Source organism: Nylanderia fulva, unplaced genomic scaffold, assembly GCF_048542155.1.
Source record: "Nylanderia fulva isolate GAGA-0341 unplaced genomic scaffold, ASM4854215v1 Scaffold154, whole genome shotgun sequence".
NCBI lineage: Eukaryota > Metazoa > Arthropoda > Insecta > Hymenoptera > Formicidae > Nylanderia > Nylanderia fulva.
Genome location: NW_028189773.1, coordinates 52,673 through 67,686, shown reverse-complemented (window position 1 = coordinate 67,686; position 15,014 = coordinate 52,673). Strand labels below are relative to the sequence as shown.

The 15,014-nt window shown below is 30.5% G+C and overlaps 2 protein-coding genes across 3 annotated transcripts; one reads left to right on the top strand and one right to left on the bottom strand.

The window, feature by feature from the left end:
- Positions 1 to 363: 363 nt before the first annotated feature.
- On the top strand, positions 364 to 12,293 carry LOC114938109 (proto-oncogene tyrosine-protein kinase ROS-like). Of its 2 annotated transcripts, XM_085480627.1 has the most exons (9): positions 364 to 529; positions 2,951 to 3,059; positions 5,661 to 5,769; positions 7,928 to 8,578; positions 8,820 to 10,243; positions 10,857 to 10,970; positions 11,141 to 11,358; positions 11,539 to 12,009; positions 12,228 to 12,293. In XM_085480627.1, the coding sequence occupies exons 1-8, from the start codon at positions 425 to 427 to the stop codon at positions 11,671 to 11,673; spliced, it is 2,865 nt and encodes a 954-aa protein (XP_085336753.1). In that variant the 5' UTR covers positions 364 to 424; the 3' UTR covers positions 11,674 to 12,009; positions 12,228 to 12,293. The 2 variants fall into 2 exon arrangements, with proteins under 2 accessions (XP_085336753.1, XP_085336754.1); XM_085480628.1 differs by lacking the exons at positions 11,141 to 11,358; positions 12,228 to 12,293 and having other exon boundaries at positions 11,539 to 11,628.
- Positions 12,294 to 14,064: 1,771 nt separating this feature from the next.
- Positions 14,065 to 15,014, bottom strand: LOC146724024 (uncharacterized). The gene has a single exon (XM_085480629.1). It carries the CDS (start codon positions 14,833 to 14,835, stop codon positions 14,071 to 14,073), a length of 765 nt encoding a protein of 254 aa, XP_085336755.1. The 5' UTR covers positions 14,836 to 15,014; the 3' UTR covers positions 14,065 to 14,070.

Genomic DNA, 15,014 nt, shown 5'->3' with positions numbered 1-15,014 from the left:
AGAGCAAGCTAAGCACTCGTCTCGGATGAAAGACATGAGAGGGCATAAAAATGAACAATAAATTAAACAATTTTTTTAAAAAAAGTTTTTTTATAAAAATGCGAAAATGATATTAACATGTAGCAGTTCAAGTACCTACCAAGCGTATGTTATTTTGACATACGTTTGTGCGTATGTAGAGAAAGGGGGCGTAAATTGCTAATAGTGCCTCGGATGAGAAAATATCTCGATCCGGCACTGATCATTTGTATAGCTTATAAATTGTTGGCTGACGCTTCCCAATGAGAAATGATTGGTCGAATCGTCATCGATTCGACGAATTTTAAATTATTGAGAAGATTCTATGGTATTTAATAGCGGTTGGTCACCAGTCAAGAATGAAAGCCAATCGAGTGCAAACATCTATAAGAGGAGAAAACTTACTATGTTAAAAACGTTAAAAATATTATGTGTTTTACTAAAAGTATTTATGCTAATGAGGACGGCTCTCACGTCCTCTTCGAAAGATCAGGAAGATTGTATAACTCAGGTCAGTTTCCCGAAAATTCATTTTTTTATACACTCTGATCTATACTTAAAGTGTGCTTTACACGATGCTGCTTTTATTCGCTTTGAGCAATTTTCTTAATTTGTCAGCGAATTCGCTGATAAAAACTTTTTTCTATTGTAGATGCTTGTTTTTTATTTGCTAGCGTCTAAAATTGTGAAATCGCGGCGTGTAAAAAGTGCATTACATGATGCTGCTTTTATTTGCTTTGAGCCAGCTTTTTAATTCGCCAGCGTATTCGCTGATAAAAACTTTTTCTAGACCCACATTTTTTATTCGCTAGCGTCTAAAATTTTAAATTTGCGGCGTCTAATGTTCGCTGCGTCTGGCTGCGCTAAAGTTGAACATGTCCAACTTTAACGCTCTCGTCAAGCGAATAACTGGGCGACTTTAGCAGCAGCGACAAAATACGCTCCATGTAAAAATGGTAGCAAATGAATAACCAGGCGAGTAGCGAATAATTCGGTATCCTGTGCATGTGCGAAACAAACTTTTGTCAAAACGCTTGCAACTTTATAAGAGCATTCTTTAAGGGTGTTTTACACAATGCTGCTTTTGACGCTTGTCGCTGACTTTTTTTATCGCAAGCTTTTCGCTCTCGCAAAACGAATTTCTGGCTGACAAAATCGCTAGCGTTAAATCATTTACACGTTGCTGATAAAAAAAAAGTTGCAAGCGTTTTGGCAAAAATTTGTTTCGCACATGCGCATGATACTGAATTATTGGTTATTCGCTTAGTTATTCATTCGCTACCATCTTTACATGGAACGTTTTTTGATGCTGCTGCTAAAGTCGCTCAGTTATTCTCTTAACGAGAGCCTTAAAGTTGGACATGTTCAACTTTAGCGCAGCAAGACAGAACAAATATTAGATCCCGCGAATAAATTAAATGTTATATACACTTCAGACAATAGATTGTTTGTGATATTAATATTTTATACTCTGTCACTATTTATGAAAAATTAATGATATAATAAAAGTAAAGTTTAATTTTACGTCATATATTTAAAGATTGATGTTATTTTGTTACTAAATAAAGTAAATTTAATTGTGATGAATATTTAAACTTAAACGTAACATATGTTGATATAATTGTCTTGTTTATGAAAAAATATTTTTAATATTAATGATTTTGTTATTCATTCCATCCCACAGCACAAAACTCAACAGAAATGTTGCAGAAACGTTTCAACGTTTCAAGTAACACTGAAACATCATTATAACATCTAAGAAACATAACATAGAAAACGTAACATTTGAAACGTTTATACAATCTTTCATAAACATATTTGTGTAAAAATAGCGGACATTTTCACATGTTTAAGACGTATATAAAATATTTTTGAATAAATTCTGCGAAAGTCTCTGAAATGTTTTGTGCTGTATGAGATTCATCTTCTGTTAACATGACAAACATACGTATTTATATCATATTTTTTATGCACAGATACATTTTCACATTATTCTTTTGTGATTTCTAAAACTTTCTTTAAATATTTATATTTATTGATTTTTGTATAAAATTTTTAGTAAGTTATTTGTTATTTAAAGTAATCAATATAGAAAATTAGAATTTTTTAGTAAAATTATATTGCATGCGTACAAAACTACTAATTGTAAATGTTGAAATAGAAAATCGGTAAAATAAAATTCCATACAATAAATTGCGTTCTCAATCAAACAGTTTCGAAGCTAATAATATACACAACAGCTATTATTCTTTATATGTTCCAATTAATATACAATTTATCATTTAAAGTATATATATATACGTAAACATATGTACATAAACTCATATAAAAACCCAATTATTAGACAAAACTATTTTAACATTTAAAAAGAACCAGGCTTGTAAGACAAACTGTTATAAATTCTTTATAATTTTTATTAATCTAATCTTGCGTTCCTTAAGCAACTTTCTCTTTAATGCAAGAAAAATCTTTGATACTTAAAAAGATATTTTGATCAGAAACACAATAAAAACAGTTTCTATAAACGGTGTTTAACACAGTATTTTATATATTATACAGTATTTTATATATTGCACAGTAGTGTATATCTATTGTACATATGTATCTAGTTGGATATTTTATAATAATTTAATTTACCTTTATACATGTCATTTCTATAATTATAAAAAAATCGAAAACCGTCATCTCGAAAGAAAAGCAAAGGTTATTTCTACTTGTAATAAAGTTGAACATTGATTTGAAAGTTGGGACATTTATCACATATATATTAATTTAACTATTTGGAATTTTGCATTTATTACTACAATGACTTTTATTTATTAAATTATTTGCCAAATAAGTTTTAATCTAATCTCACATTATGTACTGTTTATCATGTGATTCAATGGAATAGTAGATTTTTATAAGTTATATGATGCATATTTATTACTAGGATAACCCATCCTTCAGATTCATCGATGTCCATGAGTACGTGTCATCAAATATCGGATCTGTTCAGTATTATTTTGAAAACGACACTGTGAGAAAAAGAAATGAAGTCGGTAAGAGTTCATTTGTAAAGTATAAGTATTTTTAAAAGCTCCTATTTGTAAATATTTCAAAATCTAATAAGTTTTAAAAAATATGCATATAAATGTATATAAAATGTTGTGTATGTACATTTATTTCAAATCATCAAAATTTATTATGAAATAATATAATCTAAGCATGCGTTAAAATATAAGTACTAATTATTAACTTTTATCGCTTATATTTGTTTAATATTTTTCTCTGAATAACGATTCATGAAAACAATGAGGTTTATACTTACAAAAAATGTTATAATGAGACATATATAAATACATCTAAATGAATTAAAACTTGTAATTTTTGAAGGAAAAATTATATTTTACATTCGGCATATGATTACGATTTTTACAGCGTTGATCATAATATGCGGTACATATTTAATTTTATTCCTTTTTTGACAGACTACGTATATGTCAATATATATATATATATATATATATATACATAAATATATATATATATATATATACAGGGTGTCCCATAATTTGCGAACCACTGCAAATGGGCAGATAGAGCGTGTTAAACTGAATAGAAAAGTCCTGTATCATTTTGCGATATTCGCATTAATTATTGAGTTATTTACCCAAATATCTAAACGAATGAGCGGGTCGAAAGCGGTACGTTGGACTCGGTGTGCATGTCGGATGACTTATTTGTTATATGCCGCTTAGTATCAAAATTATCATCTTACTTTTCGGCGTTACTACATTGGTCGCCGCTCGCTGCATGACGCCGCCTCTCGATCAAATAATGCTTTCTACCTGCTTATTCGTTTAGATATTTTAATAAATAACTCAATAATTATTGCGAATATCGCAAAATGATACAGGACTTTTCTATTCAGTTTAACACACTCTATCTGCCCATTTGCAGTGGTTCGCAAATTATGGGACACCCTGTATATATATATATATATATGTATATATATATATATATATATATATATATATATATATATATAGGACATTCTTTCTCAAAACGGCCACCCTCCTGCACATTTTATTTCTTGAGATAAATAGCTTTTAAAGTGCTTAAAATTTTCGTTAAACCTACTTTTAAATGCCGTGTGGCAAATGCGGAACTGCCAGATTCAAAATAACGAACAAAGCAAAAAAAGGATAATTGAGCTTCCGCAAAAATTGATTATTTTGGGTTTCGCGAATTTGGAATTGATTTGTTTACCAAATGATACTTTATGATAAGAAATTAATTATAATTGATTTTTAAGTTGAACCGACAATTGGTTTCAGAGATATGAGCGATCAAAGTAGTCAGAATTATGAATTTTGACTAATTTGATCGTCTATGATTACGAGCTGATTACGAGTTGAATACAAGCTATTTTTCTCCAGTAGTTATCCTAACTACTGTTTGCACTACATTAAAATCTCTTTACATCGATTTTCGATGGATCAGAATAATTTCAGTGGAACGGTTGCACAAAGCTGCGGGCGTAATGTGTTATCCTTCACGACGGCCGCGACAAAATAATATACGCGTTTACATGTCTCATAACCCACAAGCATTCAAAAGTACAAGGGACAACGAAAATTTCAGCACTTAAACATTTATTTATCTCAAGAAATAAAATGTGCAAGGAGGATGGCCTTTTTCACAAAGAACGCCCCATGGGAAGTGTTTTGATCATAGGTGATCAAATTAGTCAAAATTCATAATTTTGACTACTCCCATACAGCACCGATAGATTGCAAAAACATTACAACAATCTTTCACCGCAATATTGCAATATTGCAAATTCACTGCAAAATGTTGCTACATCATTGCTGTTGAATTGCAGCAATGTTAAAATGTCCGCTTTTTGGAAGATTGCAACAAAATATTACAACAATATTGCAATGTTATAAATTTGCAATAATGCATTGTTATTGCAACCATAAACTAATTTTGCATATACAGGTATATAAATGTAAATAAATCATTAATGAAAATACGTTGTAGTTAATTTATATATTGTATATTACAATATATAAATTATAGAATTTGGATTACATGCAATATTTCCGAAATATTAATGTCATGTTGCTACAAGTGTGCTGGAATTTTGTGCACCTATATTTCTGCAATGTCTTTATAATGTTGCATTGCAACTTGCAACATTGCAACGTTGCTGCAATACAATTGCAATAATCTGTGCTGTATGGGCTTTGATCGCTTATATCTCTGAAACCAATTTTTGGCTCAACTTAAAAATTAATTATGATTGATTTTTCATCATAAAGTATCATTTGGTAAACAAATCAATTCCAAATTCGAGATACTCAAAATAGTCAATTTTTGCGGAATCTCAATTTTCCGCTTTTTGTTTTGCCCGCCATTTTGAGTCTTGCAGTTTCGAATTTGCCACATGGCATTTAACAATAGAAAGTTTAATGAAAATTTTAAGCACTTCAAAACTTATTTATCTCACGAAATAAATTGTGCAAAGGGGTGACCGTTTTGAGAAAGGATGCCCCATATAAATATATATATATATATGCATGATTTTAAAAACTAGAACGATTTACATACATACTGGACCTTTGCATATAATAGAGTATGAATTTTGCTTCAAGGAGAAATTACACCATCTTCAGAAAACATTCCAAGCGAGCCAACATTTCCTAGAGCATTTGTGGAATTTAACGACAGACTAAATCAGAAAGACATTTTTGTGACATTCAGGTAAATAATAACTCTCAAGGTAAATAATGAATACTTGCTTTCTTAAATCAAGTACTTCTTATTGTTTTAAGTTTTATTGTATATAAAATACAATGTGTATATACAGTGTATATACAGGTGTTTCTCAAGTAGTGTTCAAAATTTAAGAAATGGATTCCTCATGTTTATAGAGAAGATAAAAAGTTTTCATATGAACATAGATCCGAAAAAGATTAGTTTTTTAGTTACTTAGATTTATATATGTAATAAAAAATTTATATCCTATTTCTCGTCTTGCAATTATAGAAAATGTTCAAAATGTCCACCTCCTGTAAACATAGGCCAGCTAACTTAAAAAATATCAAAGTGATAAATATAAGGCCAACTTATCGAGCTGAATATTCGAGATGTTCAGTCAACTACCATTTATTACATGTATAAATTATAAAACTACAGTCATTATATTAAAACTAACGCAAATTACAATCATTCTATAAACGTTTCGACCGCACGCGGTCTTCTTCAGTATAATTATTGAAATATAAATTCTTACAATTCACATGATATCGAAATTTAATTATAGTTATTCAGAATCGAGAGTTTTTGAGCAATTAACGCGTGTTTCAATCCGTCCTGTCCAACAATGTTCGCCTCGATATGATCTCTGATTTTGTTCAGATCTCGGATGGTTTCCTCGGTGAAAAATAAAAATTGTATGGTAGGGTATAGATGTCTCAACAAACTGGATAATATTATTAAAGCGCAGAAAGATAAAACTAAACATCCACGCAATTCGAATGTGGTTTATAAGATCAGTGCAATAATTGTAATGCATCTTATGTAGGCCAAATAAAGAGGCAATTGCAGACGCGAATAAAAGAACATAAAAATAATATTAGGTTGGACTCAACGAAACATTCAGTAATTTCTGAACACATAATAAATGAACATCATACTTTTAATTGGGACAATGTTAAGATCATGGACAACGAAAATAATTATTATAAAAGACTCATTTCTGAGATGCTACATATCAAGGAACAAAAAAATGGACTAAATTTAAACAAAGATACTGAGTTACTTAGCGAGTCGTATTTTGATATTTTGGATATATTAGCGAACAATAAATAATAATAGGACAAATAGGACATTAACGAGTAAAACATAGATATTAGATCATATATAAACACGCACGCTCTCCGATCAAGTAGAGTTTAAAATGAGCTGTCTTTCTGTATTGTTGGTTTGTTATGTGTCATCCTTAATAACTGTTAATAAGTAGCAAAATTGTCAAGAAGGACGATGATAGGTAAGCATACTACCAATTGTAGGGGATATATATTATAATTTGGACATACGTTGATCGGTAATTTTTTATTAATCGCAGCGCCTACGGAACGGGTTAATTTCTCGCATACTAACGATGAAACCATCCGAGATCTGAACAAAATCAGAGATCATATCGAGGCGAACATTGTTGGACAGGACGGATTGAAACACGCGTTAATTGCTCAAAAACTCTCGATTCTGAATAACTATAATTAAATTTCGATATCATGTGAATTGTAAGAATTTATATTTCAATAATTATACTGAAGAAGACCGCGTGCGGTCGAAACGTTTATAGAATGATTGTAATTTGCGTTAGTTTTAATATAATGACTGTAGTTTTATAATTTATACATGTAATAAATGGTAGTTGACTGAACATCTCGAATATTCAGCTCGATAAGTTGGCCTTATATTTATCACTTTGTTTTCAATATACGAGCGACAATTGGTATTAATTTATGTTTAAAAAATATCGTCAATACCTTTAAGCGAAGATTCCTAAAACGAAAAATGAGACAAAAATTATTTGTTACAAGAATTTTAAAACTCAAAAACTAATCATTTCCGGACCTTAAACGGACCTGAACTAATCATTTCCGAACTTATGGGTGTATAACATTTCTTTCTTCTCTATAAGCATGAGAAATCCATTCCTGAAAAGCGAATTATCTCGAAAATATATATTATCAGTTTGATTTTAGATAGCGTTTTTAAGATCATTTTAAGGTCAACCCGATTTTTTAAAATGAAACTTATCTATATGTCACGTGTAATAGATAATTATATGTAAATAGATTTCAGAAGTTGTTAAAAATAAAAAGATAAAATATTTTTATATTCTTTATAGATGGAACGAACCTAAATTTACAAATGGAGTGATACAAAAATATACAGTTCAATATTGGTTTTTTGAGAATCAAATAATTTATAGAATAGTTGTTATAATCTCAAATTTCACGATATTGCAACATAAAGCATACAATTTAAAACCTGATACAGTGTATTATTTTAAAGTACAAGCGCATAACAAATTTGGTGCTGGCTCTTATACTAAGTTCATCAACGTGTCGACCACGCATGAGAATCCAGTACCTTTATTACTCATCTATAATATAACAAGATTGCATGTACTGGATATAGATTTAAAGATCGGCTTTAAACGTGATATATATAAAAGGTGTACTGAAATCGTTTACTCAGCATTGGAACACAAGATTTATGGGATTACTGGCGCAGAAATAATAACATTGGAATTTAATCCAAATGCAATCGAAACAAATCAAAATTATACAATAATAGCAGAAATCGAGGACAATGCATATTCTCTGTGCATCGATTGGATTCGTGAAAATCTTTATTGGTTAGAAAATACTATTGACGGTACTTACATTATAAAACTGGACTTAATATTAGTACAACAAAAAGGCATCAAAACATACGAAAAAATCGCACTGGCTGAAGAGAATGCTTCATTTTTAACAGTATTACCATATAAGAGGTACATTAAATTTAATAATTTAACAAATTGAACAATATATTGTGTTTTTTTTAATTAAAGATTTGTGTTGTTCTATAACTTGTTAATTTAATATGCAAATTTTGTATTAAAGATCCATAAGTAATGCAATCATAAATTTACATAGAAACGTATAAGATATAAATAAACATATATTCGTTTGTGATAGATATGTAATTATAATAATGTTTTAATAAAAGTAAGCAATATAAATATTTTTCAGACATTTATATTGGACAGTAGATTCTTCAATAGTGCAAACGGATTTGAATGGTAGAAACAAATTATATATGGCAGACAATAAATGCTTCTGCCTCAAGACATTTCTAGGATTGCTACAAATTTATAACACTTTTATGACGATTGATACAACGAATATTGACGAGCCGCTAATATATTGGATAATAAACAATGAATATTTAATCGTCACGGATATTAATAGTTGTAATTGCAATATGATTTTAAGATTTCCAAATCAATTTACTTATCGTATTAATGATATAGTAATTGATAGTATTAATATTTACTTGATTACTTATGAAGAAATATATATTTTAAGAAAGGAAAATGCTCTTCTCGAAAGCAAAGAAAACATATTTCAATGTTTTCAAAAATTCCATTACGACTTTTTTGACTTGTTAGCTATTGCAAAAAATTTACAATTATATCCCCCGAAGATATGTCTAATACCTACGAAAGGTAATCGTGTTGAAGAAATGTTAATAACTGCAGACAGCATTAACGTGAACCTTCCGGAGCCGATTCTCAATGATGAATTTAAAAAGTACAACTTAGTTTTTATATATGACATTTCTGTGAGTTATTTCAAATGTTTAGACAATGATCTTAACAAATTCGAAGAATTTCATGTCCAAACGTACGAACAGCAGTACGAATTCCAAAATTTGACGCAATTGACAGAATACACGTTAAAACTGGCATTGAGCAATTTTTACATCTACAAGATATCGATGGATTTGCAATTCGGCCCAGATGTAAAACTGATAACTACGGGCAAGCTCTATGCACCGGATGATGTAGTAGTTCAAGTTGTAATGCCAAATCTGACGGTAATTGAATGGATGCCACCGAAAAAATTAAATTGCGTGGCAGTGAATTATGAGGTAAAATTGGTAGAATATCCAAATAACACTCAAGAAAATCAAAATTCGGTTCGCTCCATAAAAGTCTTCAATGAGCTAAAACGTAAGACAAATGGCAAGTTTTTCGCGGTAATTCCGTCACTGATACCAAAGCAAAAATACGAGATATACGTGAGTGTGTATCCAATCATTCGGACAGATGTCGTCACTGACAGTGTAATAAAAACAGTCTACATGTCCGAACCAAATAATTTAAGTTTGAATGGGATCGATACAAACAATATGAATATCTCGTGGATTCCAAGCGTTAAGCTGACGATTCCTACTGAATTCCTTATACTAGAATACAAAAATGCTGCGTCACGAAAGCAGATATGGGAAATTGCGAATAATGTTACGGGGAATAATGATAAAATAACATATTACATAGAAAATTTATTGCCGCAAACTAAGTACAAAGTTCGTTTGAACTTAAAATATACTCAGTATAATGCAAATTTCATATGGCCGTCTGATGGAATAGAATTTATTTTTGAAACGCTCGGTAAGCAAATGAAGACGTTATGAAAACATAGATTTACTTTAAGAATGTCTTAAAAGTTTTTTCGCATTAGAAATTGAATAATGAAGTTTTAAGTAAAATGTCTTAATAATAATTGATTATTATGTGCATGAAGAACCGCCAGATAGAATTAAAAAAAAATTAATAAACACCCGACCAACCTGGCAAAAATTTATTAATTCACTTCACAACGTTTAGACCATGATTTAAATCCTTAACAAGTGATTTGCGAAATGTAGTTTAAATTTTAAGAAGTAAGCAAGTGAGTACATTGTGTAAAACTGACATCATGTTTTTGACATTACTTAGCTTAATTTCTTAAATTTTAACTACATTTCACAAATCACTTGCTAAGGACCTAAATCATGATCAAAACGTTGTGAAGTAAATTAATAACTTTGCCAAATTGGTCGAGAGAAGAGTGTTAGTATTTTATTTTTGAGAAATATGTGTCGACCAACTGGCAATTTATTAATCTTATTACGTTTCAATCTTTCCTTGATGTCCATTTCAAGTAATGTAGTTCTTAGATATTATGATAAAATATCTTAAATAAAAAATCCGAAACGAAGAATTGTACTTTTATGTAACAAAGGTGATGCAAGAAAGATTCCTAGCGCAACTGGGACAGCTATGCAATATTATCTGCCATTAATATTATGTCTTATTGTAATCATTGTAATATACAATGTTTACTACTTTTATTGTAGTAAGTATATTTTATATAAATTTTGGATTTTTATTATAAATTGTTTAGATTTGGTATATAGATATACAAACATATAAAATTTGAAAAAGTCAGCATTATTTCTTAAAAAGAATTAAGATATTGCAATGCGGAGCATTATGTCGTGTATTAAAAGTTTTTTTATATGACAGCATACAGGCAACGCAAAAGAAGTAACGAAATAGTTTCGCCTCTAATAATGATCAATACGGAATTAGTACCTTTAAATGAAATATCTTTCGGGTGCACTCAACTAAATTTGCTGAACCCTCCTAGATTGCAATATAATTCAGACGAATTTGCGTTGACCATAATCGAAAAAAATCAAATTATCCAAACAAAGTTTTTAGGTAGCGGCGCATTTGGTAGTGTAGGTATCAATTTCTTATTACTTAAGTATATTTTTTAATCGTCCAAATTGATGGTCAAACATATTTTTAAATAAAAGTAATTGTTAAAATTAAAATTTCTCTGAAAAAAAGTCAAATAGGATAAACATTTTTAGCATACATTTTATCGATTTGTCTGTTAATTATGTAATATTTCACAGGTATATCAAGGAATCATAAAAAATGTTGAAGGGTTGGACACAACACCAGTTGCAATAAAAATGCTGAAAAGACAAGCTTCTTCGAAAGAAAAAAAGGAATTCTTGAAAGAGGCTAAACTTATGAGCCACTTTTGACATAAAAATGTGATAAGAATATTAGGCATTTGTTTGAACACGAATTCACCGTTACTTATATTGGAATTAATAGAACCTGGTGACTTATTGAATTATTTAAGAAATAATGGAACATTGCAATCGTCAGATTCGTGCGCGTTGCGTCTGAAAGACTTGCTCGCCATGTGCGAAGATGTTGCTCGAGGCTGTTGTTACTTAGAAAGGCAGCAATTTGTGCATAGGGATCTCGCGTGTCGAAATTGCTTATTATCCGTAAAAAATCATGAAAACCGTATTGTGAAAATCGGCGACTTTGGACTAGCTAGAGATATTTACAAGGATCACTATTACCGTATGGTAAATACAATTACTTGAGAAAGCTAAAATTTTTTTTCTATTTTTTCATAATAATACAATTTTAAGCTGATTATAACGGTAAAAATAAATTATTTTTATTTGTATACCTATGAAGAAGGGAAAATGAGAGTTGATTGTATGCGCATAACGCTTGTTTCTAAATTTCTGAAGGAAGTTCGATAAAAATAACTTAATTGTGTTATATAATTGTGTTTTAGAAAGGAGACCACCCGCTTCCTGTTCGCTGGATGGCACCGGAATCTTTAGTGTTTGGAATATTTACTTCACAAAGCGATGTTTGGGCTTTCGGAGTACTAATGTGGGAAATTATGTCATTGGGTGAACTTCCTTATCCTGGCAAAAATTATTCCGAAGTTATAGAATATGTGCGTGAGGGAGGCAAACTGCCAAAACCTCTCAACTGTCCACCGAAGTTGTATCAGTTGATGCTACATTGTTGGAAATCTGTAATCGGTAGACCAAACTTTACAAATTGTCTCAAAAATATCAAAATCTTAAGAGATAACATAGAAGATTCGATACTTATAATAAGTTCGTTGGATATTTTTGGACATGGAGAGACGAATCAATCGTAATTCTTTTTATGGGTATATATTTTTGTATAGAGTAATGAATTTTTGCGATTCTAGATAATATCTATTAAGAAATATTGCTTTTATTTACTTTTGCATACATTTTATAACATAGTGAATGTTACATTTAATCCTTTTTTTATTAATATTACAATTCAAGTTATGATCTTATTTACAATATGTAGAAATTTTACTATGTTTAATAAATTTTTTTAACTCACAGTTATATACAATACTGCAATCAAGTGGCATTTAAAATATAATTTGTAATTATTATAAATAATTTACGAAAAAAATGTTTTTTGCAAATTACATGTCAGAGATGTATACTAATAATATAAGTTTTTTTTTTCAATTATGACTTAATTATCTATACATTGTTTTCTTTTACGATTGATGCACTTATTCATTATTTATTCTTTTTTGTATATTAATAATTTATCACATGCGCATTTTACATAAAGAATTCAGCAATTCAACTAAATTTTTTAGATGTGATTATAGTTTTTCGTATTACACTCTTTTGCTGGTAAAATGAAGAAAGTATTTATATTTACAATTTTTACATGAAGCAAATAAAGAAAATACGGATAGTAGTAGTATAGTGGGCACTATGGCCCGTCATAACAAACCCCCACCACCGACCCGTCTGGCGCCGAGTCTTATCTTATCTTTCCCCCACCACCGGCGTCTGGTTTTTCCGAGTGTGGGTGTAGGGGGAGAGGGTGTTGGGGAAAAAAAAATGGCGACTGGCCCCGAAAGGTGGGGATGAGAATTTTTTTTATTTTTTTTTATTTTTCTGATTTCCTCTGAATTTGAACCTGGGGCCTTCGTGTTTTCGAGCAGGGTCCTAGTATGTTGAGCTAAACGAGATCTTACTAGTCTAAGGATTAGATGAGGTATTTAAGCTAAAGTTGCGTAGGGTACGGTATGGGGGTACGGGTATACGTATGGCAAGGATAGCTCGTCGAATCAAATGGTCGATATTGGATGGGGTGGGGTAAAAACAGTTAGGGTATACGTATGGCAAGGATAGCTCGTCGAATCAAATGGTCGATATTAGACGGGGTGGGGTAAAAACATTTTGACCAAGAAAAGCGTTATGCGGTCGACCGGGGATCGGTGGCAGGTAATAACTGACAATGCCGTAGGGTAATAAAAAAAGAACACGCAAATATTTGTACTGGCGAGCATTCCGACTCGTGTCACGATAAAAAAAATAATGCATCATCGTAGATTAGAAAGAATGCTTATTGTTGAAAAGATGTCGGATAAAATTTTATTTTAAAATAACTCGTTTCTTAATGAAGGTAAACAGAAACATGGATGTTGAGGAAATTTCTGGAAAGAGGAAGTGAAAGAAAATTGAACAATGGTTTTAAAAGTACAAATATGATTTATATTTAAAATATTTTTACAGAATAAAATTATTCACAAACATTTCAAGAAAATATTCGTCGAATAATTATTAAAATTTACGTTTTGATATAATTGTATGTACAATTTGTTCGAAATAAAGTGAAATTATTTCTAAAAATGTTATCTCAAAGTATACATCGAGAAATGTTAAATCTTTCAGTTGGGTACGTACATTACGTTCTATTTCCTTACTGTTACCTCTGATCGTGAGTTTCACGATACTGTTATTAATGCTACCGTTGACAGGAAGATTTAACTGTATTTCGTTAATTAAATATCGAGCACATTCGTTGACATTAGTTGAAATAAAATTTAGACGATTTAAATTAGCGTTCACACAATCAACTATATTTTCTACACCTTGAAAAGTCGTTCTCTGCATGACTATCGCAATGTTGTAAGTTTTACGTTTCTTCGCCTTCGGTCCGTTTTCGTTCGTATCCTCCACAGTCTCGGAAGAAAGATCTTCTTGCTCGTTTTCACGATATGTTATTAGTATGGCTCTAGCACCATATGCGGTAGTGAAATTTACAATTATCTTGTTAAAGATAATCGAACTCAAATTAATTTTATCACCGTTTAAGTAGCTCGACATCGTTTTCATGTTTTCTTGAAATTTTTGCCACGATTCCATGTCGAAGCAAATTCCTACAGCTCCGTGAGATGTTAATTTAACAACAGGCAGAAAATCCAGTTCGACGTTGTCTTCTGTCATAAGACCCACTTGAATTTTCTTCGTGTAGGATGAATTCAATCCGTATGTTGTTGACAGCAACATACGTGGTTGTTGCTCGATTTTCTTAAGATTGTTCATGGTAGTTGCTACCGCGTAGAAAATCAAAGATATAATAATCAAAGACACGCAAAAATCGAAAAATCGAGAACTTTTTACTAACAAACTTTTTTACTAACGAACTTGAAAGTCCGGACGATGAAAGACGAGTGAGCGAAGATTTTCAAGAAAATTTATAAGAAGGAAGATAAAATAGAAAA